This window comes from Narcine bancroftii, chromosome 9, assembly GCF_036971445.1.
Source record: "Narcine bancroftii isolate sNarBan1 chromosome 9, sNarBan1.hap1, whole genome shotgun sequence".
Classification (NCBI taxonomy): domain Eukaryota; kingdom Metazoa; phylum Chordata; class Chondrichthyes; order Torpediniformes; family Narcinidae; genus Narcine; species Narcine bancroftii.
Window position 1 is genome coordinate 93,294,776 of NC_091477.1, and position 12,152 is coordinate 93,306,927.

The window sequence follows — 12,152 nt, forward strand, 5'->3', positions numbered from 1 at the left end:
ACATTTCACTAACATCTTTACATGATAAACTTACAAGTGTGTATATTCTTCTAAGCCGTAATGAAATGTCAAAAATCCTTTGCTAAGTTGGCTGCAAAAGCCAAAACATATATTTTTGAATTTTTAAATGATCCAAATGGCTAGTTGGGGTCCTGGTGTTTCAAAATATAAAGCTGCATTTAGATCTGTTAACTTTAGATTGTTACGATTGAGATTATAACCCAGAATTATTTGACCAATATTTTCATCAGATTAGCTTGCTTAGTTATTTGGTTCCAGGTTAATGCTGAATTATTCTTCTCTAAAATTGGTCATTTTCAAACTGTCCCCTAAACTCAAATAATCAAAACATATTGCAGCTGAACTGCTGAGTGTTTTCAGCATCCTTCATGATAAGCTGCAATTAGTGGAAAACTCAAACATAATTAACCTGTAGAACATACAGAACTAATACCTGAGAAAGTTAAACGGGAAAGCCTTCAGACATGTGATTGTAATGCAATACACGAAAGTGCTGGAAAAACTCAGCAGGTCACGCAGCATCTACAGGAAGTACAGGCTAACCAATATTTAAGCAATCCCTATGCCATAAATGCTCTGATTGGTCAGGGATTGCTTAAGGTAGTATGGGAGTAGAAGGAAAAAGTTTGTAACTCACTTTTTAAAAATCCTACCTAATTATGTGTACTGTTTCATAACTCCAAAAGGAAATGGGCCAATGACAATTTTTCTCAAGCAAAATATCTCTGTAACAATTGGGTCTGAAGCAGTGGTTCTCAATCTTCCCTTCCCACTCATATTACCATAGAGCACTTATGGCATAGGGATTGCTTAAAGTGGAATGTTAGTTTAGGGGGGCAGTTTGAAAACCAGTGTCTTAAATGAAATCAATTTACTCAGCAAAGCATGCTCGTGGAAGTTAAAATTACTTTTTTTTTAAAAAACTAGGCTTCTGTTGAATCAATGCACAATCATATAGATAATCAAAACCAGTCTTGAAAGTAATCCGAGGTTTAAGTCTCAGCCATTACATCCACTATCTTCCTGCATTAAAAGCAGAAGTTCATTTTGATGGAATCTTCAGACTAGAACAATCCAGAGTTGGATATTGCTGGATTACTGCCTTCAGTGGAACCATAAACAGTCCCTCATACTTGAGACCTTCTCCAGATTCACTCTTCCTCCTGCAGTGAAATTAACCCTTGCTTTTCTGTTCTAAAAGTAGGATTGATGAGCAGCAATTTTTATCTGTAAACATTAATATTTTTAGATGATGAGATGGAGAGAGGGTACAAGCCAACTTTTGTATCAACCAAAACCAGATTGCTTTCTCAATTGTCTTAAGAATATAGATAAACATGTATTAGCTGAGAAAAGCATTTAGAATGAAGAGAGTTTTGACCAGATTGAGATCAGAAACTGCAGAACATTCCAATTATGAATCCCACAGAGTTGCTCTGATAACATTTAAACCACATTTGTAGGGTAAACCAGTTGTATAGCAATGCAAGTGTTTTTAAAATGCTCAAAACCTAGTTATAATTGATTAATACACCACCACTGGAAGACTCTTAAAGGTAAAGGTTCCATTTTGTCACGTAATACTACATTTAGAATGTAACATGCATGAAATTATTTAACTTTGTCTACCGTAAGGAAGACAGAGTTTCCATTTTGTCCAAAAATGAGGTCCCAGTGAGAAATGAACTCATGACCCCTGGTTTACAAGACCAATGCTCTAATGACTGAGCTATTTGAGCCTCTTAATCAGTAACCTAAAACACTTATTTCCAATGATGAATTTAGGAATAAAGCGAGTTAGCTAGAAACTGAGCACCAGCTTTTTTCTCTTCTATCTTCCCATCTATATTCACCTCTGACCTCTTGCCTGTATACCTTCCTCTGCCCTTCCTTCCATTTCATCTCCTCCTCCCTTTTTGCTCATAGTTTGACAAAGGGCTTGGGCCAGAAATATTGGTTAGCCTGTACTTCCTGTAGATGCTGCGTGACCTGCTGAGTTTTTCCAGCACTTTCGTGTATTGCATTACAATCACATGTCTGAAGGCTTTCCTGTTTAACTTTCTCAGGTATTAGTTCTGTATTTTCTACAGGTTAATTATGTTTGAGATTTCCACTAATTGCAGCTTATCATGAAGGATGCTGAAAACACTCAGCAGTTCAGCTGCAATATGTTTTGATTATTTGAAATTATTAGGAACAAATCAGTTTTAAAGATTTGTATATTTCACTAAACAGGCAAAGTGATGATTCATGGCGACTGCAGCAGGCAGGATAGGCACATCTGGGACAAAATTGCAGACCATTTGAAATGGAAGTGCTAGCTTGGAAGCCTGTCAACAGAAGACACATTTATTATCTCAGATCCTTCAGTCTCTTAGCAGCAAAAAAAATCATAAATTGGAGATATGTAGCCAAAATTGTCAATGAAATTTTAGCAGAAATATACAAATTGGCTTTCATAAATTGAGGAATACTGTATCTCAAATTAAAACACTTGACCAAAGTCTCAACTCTCAACCCTTACCTGTCAGGGTAATCTGCAATCCTCAGCCATCTCTCCACACATTAAGATAGTATAAAATATTCAATTAACTGATACTAAAAATGTTTAAGCACCTGTCAGTGATGCATCATGCAATGTTCAGTAAAGCAAGCTGTATTTCCAGTGAACAGATGGTGAGGAAACTCCAGTTTCTTAAAACAGGTGGGCGAATGGATGGTAGGGTAAGAATTACAAGCAATGATTATCGATACATGCAGATAGGAATCCGAATGAATCATACTTCTCTTCTGAGCTGCCTACATCAGAGCACACTTGACTCCTGGGCAGTATGAGAGTTGTGGTCATTCCAGGTGAAATATTTCCAGTAACTAAAAGTTTTATAAAAAACATTTCTGTAGCTGTTGACCAACATCCATTTGAGTATTTGGAGCAGGTTGCTGTAAAAACAAAATTGCATGGAATATGCAAATTTATTCACTCTGATTTTTGTTCAGGAAGAAAAATGTTAATTAGTTCTGTTAATTAAGGAAAAAGTAACTTGATTAAACAAAAAAGCTGCTACCGTGCCTTCCATAATGTTTTGGACAACGACACTTTTTTCATTAATTTGCCCCTGCACTCCACAATTTTAAATTTGTAATCAAACCAGTCACATGATTACACATTCCAAATTTTATTCAAGATTATTTGTATACATTTTGGTTTGATCATGGAGAAATGACACCGCATTTTATATATAGTCCCCTATTTCTGAGCATAATAATATTTAGGCCATACTGAAGGCATCGACGTTAGTCACGTTCAATACTTTGTTGCATATCCCTTTCATTCAATGATTTCTTGACATTCAAGACTTAGAACACTATAGCAAAGTTTTGGCCTTCTATGTTATACTGACCCATATATCTCTTCCTAAAAACTAAACCCACCCTACCGCGTGACCCTCTATTTTTCTTTCAACCATATGTCTCAGAATCTCTTAAATGTTCCCAATATTTCAGCCTCCATCACCATCCCTGGCAAGGCATTACAGGCACCCACTAAACTTTCTGGATGAGTCTCTTGTGGGGGACCTTGTCAAATGCCTTGCTAAAATCCATGTAGACACATCTACCCTTAACTTTGTACAAAATTCCTCTGGTGTTTGCTGATTGTGCCCTGGGAAACAGGTGCTGGCTGTCCACCCTATCTATGCCTCTCATAATCTTGTAGACCTTTAAGTCTCCTCTCATCCTTCTACGCTCCAAAGTGAAAAGTCCTAGCTCTGCTAACCTTGCCTCATAAGATTTCCAATCCAGGCAGCATTCCAGTAAATCTCTGCACCCTCTCCATAGCTTCCACATCCTTCCTATAATGAGGTGACCAGAACTGAACAGAATACTCCAAGTGTGGTCTTACCAGAGATCTCTCTACTCCTGAACTTAATCCCCCTATTAATGCAGCCTAGCTGCTTTGACTATCCTGTCAAACTGTGCAGTGACCTTAAGGGATGTATGGATTTGAACCTCGAGGTTCCTCTGTTCATCAACACTCCTAAGTAACCATTAACCCTCTACTCACCCTTCTGGTTTGTCCTTCCAAAATGAATCACCTCACACTTATCTGGATTGAACTCCATCTGCTACTTTTCTGCCCAAATATGAAACCTGTCCTATATACTCTTGTAATCTTTGACAACCTTCAACTCCATCCACAACTCCTCCAACCTTTGTGTCATCTGCAAAACAGTTGTTTCTTTATCCAGGTCATTTATAAAAATCACAAAGAGCAGGGGTCCCAGGACAGATCCTTACGGCATTCCACTAGTCACCAACCTTCAGGCAGAATACTTACCTTTCACTGCTACTCTCTGGTTTCTTCTGCAAGCCAATTTTTTAATCCACACAGTCAAGGTTCCACTGATCCCATGCCTTATGACTTTCTGGATGAGTCTCTTGTGGGGGACCTTGTCAAATGCCTTGCTAAAATCCAAGTAGACACATCTACCACCCTTCCCCATCAATTTCTTTTGTTACCTCCTCAAAAAAAAACTCACTACCTTCCCTTCACAAAGTCGTACTGACTATCCTTGAGTAGGGTGTACTTAAAAATCCTCTCCAATAGTTTGCATACCACTGACGTAAGACTCACCAGTCAATCATTCCCAGGATTCTCCCCATTACCTTTTTAAGTAGGGGACTACATTTGTGATTCTCCAATCTTCTAGCACCTCCCCTACAACCAGCAAGGATTCAAAGATCATTGCTACAGCCCCAGCTATCTCTTCTCACAGCAACCTGGGGTATATAGTGTCCAGGCCCAGGAACTTACCAATCTTTGTTTTTAAGAAAATCCAACATTTCCTATTCCTTAATCTCCACGTTGTCCAGCACACAGACCTGTTCTAGTTCAACCTCCCCCTGATCCAGGTCCTTTTCTCTTGTGAATAGTAAAGCATTCATTTAGCACCTCTCCAACCACCTCCTGTCTCCAGGCACATGTTGCCTCCTTTAGCAGCCACATCTTCATTCTACTCATTCTTCTCTTCACATGCACATAGAGCACCTTGGGCTTCTCCTTCATCCTACAGGCCCTCTTCAAGCTTCCCTAAGTCCTTTTTTAAGCCCCTTCCGGGCTTCCATGTATTTCTCATGAACCCTACCTGTTTCCTGCTTCCTATCTCTAACACCAGGTGCTGAGTATCTTCTCTGGTGATGCTTCGCCAGGCCTCAACTGTAGCCACCTTCCACTCCTCTGTTTCAGGGGCTTGTCCCCTGAATTTCTTAGCATATGGAAGGCATCCTCAATTGGATTTAGATCAGGTGATTGATTTGGCCATTCAAGAATTTTCCACTTTCTAGCTTTGAAAAGCTCCTTTGTTGCTGTAGTAGTACATTTGGGATCATTGTCTTGCTGTAGGATGAAGGGCAGACCAATGAGTATGGAGGCATTTGCTTGAACATGAGCAGATGTTCCTATACACCCCAGAATTCATTTTGCTATCGTCATCAGCAGTTACACCATCAACGAAGACAAGTGTCCTAGTACCTGTGGCAGCCATGCATGCCCAGGTCATAACATTCCCACCACCATGTTTCACAGGTGAGGTGGTATGCTTTGGATCTTGGGCAGTTCCTTTACATCTCCATCCTTTGCTCTTATCATCACTCTGATGTAGGTTTATCTTGGTTTCATCTGTACATTATAGCTTTTTCCATAATTCAGCAAGCTCTTTTAAATACATCTTGGCAAACTGTCATCCTGTTTCTGTGCCTAACTAGTGCTTGGCATCTTGCAGTGTAACCTCTGTATTTCTTTTCCTGAAGTCTTCTTCAGACAGTCGACATTGCCACATCCACACCAGCCTCCTGAAGAGTGTTTCTGATCTGTCAAACAGGATTTTTGGGATTCTTCTTCATTATGAGAATTCATCATCAGTTGTGGAGTCTTTGTTGGTCTACTAGTCCCTTACTGAGCATACCATTTCGCTCTTTCTTCTTAATGATGTCCCAGGCAGGTGATTTTGGTAATCTTAAGGTTTGGGTGATATCTCTTTCTGTTTTACAGCCTCACAAGGCTTATTTGATTTTCATTGGCACAAATCTGGTCCTCGTTTAAAAATGGCAACTAGACTCCAAAGGTGATCAAAAGCTTAGAAGCAAGACTAGCACCAATGAAGCAATTAAACATACCTGAGTACTCACAAACATGTGTCCTGAAATGAAGGAACTATGTAATAGGCAATGAACAACCTTTTAATTATTTTTGGAACTAACAACGTCCCTTAACACAGGAACAGCAAAGGGAAATTCACCTGACAATGGTAAATTCAACATTAGTAGTTTTTTAAAATTAAACTATTAACAACATAACATTTTTTACTTAACCCCACTATTCGTAAATGTATATGTGTGAATAATTAAAGTCCCACTCTGAAAGGTCAAACTTTAAAAGTTCAGCATCATTTTAGTCTTGCTTGAAGGTCTTAAATTCCCAGTTCAGAAATAATTATAAAGTGCTTTAAAACATGATATTTTCAGGCCTCTTAATCACAATGTGGCTATTTTTCTTCCACAGTGAATTCACATACCAGACAAGGGTTAAACAAAGTGGCCATACACAAAAATAGACCCAGTAGAAATCTGTCCTCTTTTCCAAAGAGACAGGGAAATAGTCTTATTTCAAAAACTACTGATTCTGCATTCCCCTTTTCCCAGGAGTAACACACAACAGCACCAATTCTGGTTACTGTAGCTCAACCCTGTCTTTCACAAGTTTTCAACCCCTGTGTTACAGGGTTTTGACTTCTGTTACTCTCCAAACTGAACTCAAAATGTCTGAATTTGGTAATCTTTTTCTCCAAATCAAGGGACTCTTACATCATCACTGAGATGAATCCCAATTCTTGGAAACTACATGACCATCAGTTTTATTTCTACCAAAAGTCTGTTCCTTTTTCAAAACCATTCCATATCCATAACAACCTCTGACTTCATCTCTGTTCAAGAGGCTTATGTGGTTTTGATTAAAAACAGATGGTTTCCTTCCGCAATTCTTGAATAATTAAGACCCATTTGAAATGCATTAGCTGTCTGTCCAAGATGCTGTGACTCCAAGAATGAACACTCTTTGGAAAAAAATGGTTCTCTATAAAAATGTGCTGTGACCTGTGTGTGACCCTGTACCAACCACAGCTACCTAACTAAGAACGCAGATACAAATTTTAACTCTATAATTTAGTAAGACATTTTTAAAGGTTAACACAAATCCCTTACAATAAAAGTGCTGTAATTTCTACATGGTCAAACCAAAATACAAGTAACCTTGAATAAATTCTGGAATGTGCATTTTAATCACATGTATTGTTGGATTACAAATTTAAAACTGTAGAGCACAGGAGCAAATCAAGGAAAATGTGTATTTGCCCTAAACATTAAAGAGGGCGCTTTTTTTTAACTGAATGTTTCCATTCTTCCAATTATTGAATGATGAACTGACATCAGAGGGACATAGGGTATTCATAAATGTGTGAACTATTTAAATATTTGACCAGGTCCCGTAATATTTGAGGCCCAGCATGCTTTGAAGTAGTTATAACAACTTTTAATTACTTGTTTTATTTGGTAGAAGTTAGGATTCCCATTGAAAGAGAAGGTAGTGGAGAACATTAAAGATACTAATTTAAGTGATGCTGTCTACATGCTACTCATACAATATGTGTTGATATTGAGCTGTATTTGCAACTATAATAAAATACAAGCCAAATAATTCTGTCTTTCTGTTCCAAATAATATTTTACCTTGATTGCAAAAGGAGAGTACTAATTTTCTGATCAAGATTAAGGTTTTGCATGTTTTTCCTGTGTGAGCAAATGTGTGAACTTATTAAATAACAACCAAAAATACTAAATGTTCTGAGAGCATCAGAGATTATTCCTTGTCCATGTGAGTTATGGGACCCATTCTTTCCATTGATGCAACAAATTTAGGGCTGGACATGAACTGTTCATGAGCAGATATTTGAGATTTGCCTGACAAATTTCCAAGCTGATTAGGAAGCTGTAGCTACAAACCAGATATTTAATGACAAGTAAAAGATAAAAGCCTGGAATTTTGTATTCCATTAATGAAGATAATTGAACAAGCATCTTGCAAGAGGTTATAAGGATGGAATTCCAACTACTAGAATTTTTAAGCAAATTTGCTTTAAGTCAAATTTTAATTGTGATCTTAGCTAAGCTTTTGGTCTGTCATATTTTCCCCTCACGTCTTGATGTCAATATTTATGTAATCTAGTAGTTTTCAAACTTTTTCTCTCCACTTACATATCACTTTAAGTAACCCCTATGCCATAGGTGCTCTGTGATTAGTAAAGGATTACTTAAAGTGGTATGAGAGTGGAAAGAAAAAGTTTGAAAACCACTGGTGTAAACAATGCTCCCGCAAAGTACTGATCTTAAAAGTGGTATATTGTGTGGGGCTCTTCTCTTATTGGATTTTGCATTAAGTTTTGTTTTCTTTACTGTTTTTACAGTGCAAGAATGACAGTATCAGTTGGTTGAATGTCATATAAAGTGCAGTGAAGAAGCTTGTGTGTTTATTTTGAGCCAGTTTGACCTTGATGAGTTGGGTGTGTTACAATTCAGTTGGTGATTGCTCTTGCTTGTTTAAGTTGTGTGTCGATCAGCATGGTGACACCTGTCAGTGTTCTGTTATGGTTTTTATCTCCAGGCTGTTATGATCATAACAATTGTGTACACCACCTGTAATCCTTGAAGTTCTTTTAGTAAGGCTACCCTTACACAGAAATTCAAATGCTTGAGGTCAATCTAAGAGGATTAGCTATGGACACAAATGGTACAGCTGAGGGGTGAGGAGATTTGGTGGTTTACTCTCAAAGTGGTTTCTTTCATATTCTTACCACATGAAGCAGTTTTTTTCTCATTATATTAGCTAAAATGTACATATTTTTATTTTGTATTGAGACATTTTAAACAGCTTAAAACTTTGGCTAACATTTATTCACAACAAATTTGACATTCAAATGAGCAAATTGAAAAGCACATTGAAACAAGATTTGGAACAATTTTTTTAAAAACAGGATCAACCCATTTTTTATTTAAAATAAGCTTAAACATGTTGAGAAATAAAACCATCATCCCAATTGACAAATTCAGTGGGCAATAGAAACTGTTTCATTCAGCTCTCATAATTGTTCTCTATTCAACCATCATTTTTCTCCAAAGGACTCTCACTTGATCCTATACTTTTTCAATCTGCATAACATTGGTTTCAGGTGGGGTGAGAGTCCAAGAAAAAGGATCCATTTGATGAAAATATTCCACCTAACTGAGTGACATCCCTGATCATTTCTCTCCAAATTTTGAGCACCTCCTTCAGAGTGGAGAAACTATGATATCTCTTGCAAGAGTAGAACAGAACAAGACTAGGATTGGTCAATTTATCAGCAAGGCTCATAATCAATGGATCATAAACTGAAACCAGTGTCATACCTCTACATCACTCAATACCTTGAGGGCCATAGCAAAGATGATAAATCTTTAATTCCAATCAAGATTAACCACAAGCATATTCAAAACCTATTAAAACCACTGGTAATCTGTGAGGTGAGGTGGAATTACCAGTGGAAAATAAATCCAAAAGGTTTCTATAAATATGTTATAGCAAAAGGAGAGTGAGGGATAAAATTGGTCTATTAGAGAATCAGAGTGGACAACTGTATGTGGAGCTGAATGAGATGGGGAGATTTGGATGATGGAGTGGTAAATTGGTTTAGTAAATATGCGGACAATACAAAAATAGGGGGAGTGGTGGATAGTGAAGATGGTTTTCAGAGACTGCAGAAGGATTTGGACGGCTTAGAAGAGTGGGCTGAGAGATGGCAGATAGAGTTTAATGTCGATAAGTGTGAAGTGCTTCATTTTGGGAAAAATAATCAAAACAGGACATATACGGTGAAGGGGAGGGGGTTGAGGAATGCAGAGCAACAGAGAGATCTTGGAATAATGGTCATCATTTCCTGAAGGTAGAATCTCATGTGAATAGGGTGATGAAGAAGGTTTTAGTATGTTGGCCTTTATAAATCAAAGCATAGAATACAGGAGTTGGGAGGTGATGTTGAGACTGTTCAAGGCATTGGTGAGGCCAAAATTAAAATACTGTGTACATTTCCCAAATTATAGGAGGCAGGGAAGATTTACTAAAATGTTGCCTGGATTGCAGAATCTAGAATACAAGATTGATTAGACTGCTACTTTATTCATTGGAGAGTAGAAGGTTGAGGGAGGATTTGATAGAGGTATTTAAAATTATGAGGGGGATTGACAGATTAGATGTGAATAGGCTCTTCCCCTTGAGGGTAGGTGAGATTGGAACGAGGGGTCATGAGTTAAGAGTTGGGGGCAAAAGTTTAGAAGTAACATGAGAAGGAGCTTTTTCACTCAGAGTGTGGTGGGTGTGTGGAATGACCTTCCAGAAAAGGTAGTTGCAGCAAGGTCAATTTTGTCATTGAAGAAAAAGTTGGATAGGTGCATGGATGTGAGGGGATTGGAGGGTTATGGTCAAGGTGCAGTAAGTGGGACTAGAGATCGCTTAAATTGGTACAGACTAGGGGGGCTGAGATAGCCTGTTTCCGTACTGTAATTGTTACATGGTTATATATATCTGGAATGGAGGGTTATGGGCAAGGTGTTGGTAGGAGGGACTTGAGGAGAGTTCTTGGTTCAGTGCAGACTAAAAGGGGGTGAGATGGCCTGTTTCTGTGCTGTAATTATTATATGGTTATAACTTCCAACAGCTGCCCAGAGCTCTCTGAAGGTCTACGATGGCCTGCTGTTGAGCATGGATGGGTAGTCATAACTATAACAGCAGTTGAATTCCTGACCTTGTGCATTCAGGGAAGCATTAGCAATAGACTGAAGCTGAATGCTTGGGACTGGTCAGACAATACAGGCATTTAAACACACCTTCAAGGTCTCAACCTCTATAATTCCTGCCTCCTTACTCCTATGGATCAGTTTACAATCCCACCTTTCTGCTGAAGTAATTATATCTTTATGAAGGAAAGAAGGCCGCTCATAAACGGAGTACTTTGAAATTCAGTCCCCTGCTTCTACGCAACCTTTACAAGAGCATAGAGATGCACTCCATCTCCTTATCTGCTTTTGATCAGACACTTCAGCATCAGTCCCTTGGCCTTTATCTTCCAGTGACTCATGGGCCTCTAACAATATATTCTTGCAAATCTCCACAGGATGCCTAGGGTTGCATGTAGAATGTTCACTCCGTTCATCAAAATCTTACCCCTTCTGACACTGCTCTACTCACCCTTCTCTCCACTGTCCCAAGGCTCATGATGCTCCAACCCCTCTCCTTACAGTTCAAAGGAGGAAAAAGGTAGCCTCTGGTTGCTAATCTTTTAAAACAGCAGGAATAATTTAGTGATAAGCGGTAGCAGAAATATCTTCATTGGTGATGCAGTGACAAATGAAGAGGGCATATGCAAGTGTGTGTAGTTTGCATGCTTTTTCCATGCTTTTTCCATGACTGCATGGGTTACCTCTCTCAACTTAGACAAGCTGTTAATTGGTTACTATAAATTACTCCAGTATAGGTTGTTGGCAACAAAAAGAAAATTAGGGGTTGATGGGAATGAGATAATGTGATGCTGGAATACAGGGAAATAAGGAGGGGGAGGGGAATGGAATTGTTTCCCATTACAGCCAGCATGGACCAATGCAGGCTGAATGCTCTCTCTCTCTCTCTCTCTCTCTCTCTCTACTGTCGAAAGCAAAAAGAGGAAAGTATCGTCTAGATGGAATAAGGAGTCCTTCTGATGGAGAAATGAAAACCAAGTAATCCTCTCCATCCTCCATTCATTACATCGAACAATCAGAGAAGGCCAGATAACATGCAACAAACTTTCACCTGCTGCTTCATGAGTCCATGCACAACACAAAGAATTATTCCTTTGCACACGCACTCACTACAACCGTTTTCGACAGCATGCAGTTCATCCTGACATGTTTATTTCAGTGCCACCTCTGACAGAATCAGTGTCAACCACCTATGATCCTCCTGTCATTTTTCCTGACCCCCATTGGATGTTTCTTCCGGCTTCAACAGCCAGT

The 12,152-nt window shown here is 38.6% G+C and overlaps 1 protein-coding gene across 1 annotated transcript in view; it reads right to left on the bottom strand.

Annotated features, from left to right (window-relative positions):
- LOC138743584 (transient receptor potential cation channel subfamily V member 5-like) overlaps window positions 1-12,152 on the bottom strand; it is a 93,665-nt gene that overhangs the window by 1,882 nt on the left and 79,631 nt on the right. Inside the window, exon 20 of the mRNA XM_069899100.1 lies at window positions 2,638-2,961. Within this exon, the coding sequence (XP_069755201.1) occupies window positions 2,753-2,961 (209 nt within the window). The 3' untranslated portion in view covers window positions 2,638-2,752. The remainder of the gene's footprint in view (window positions 1-2,637; window positions 2,962-12,152) is intronic.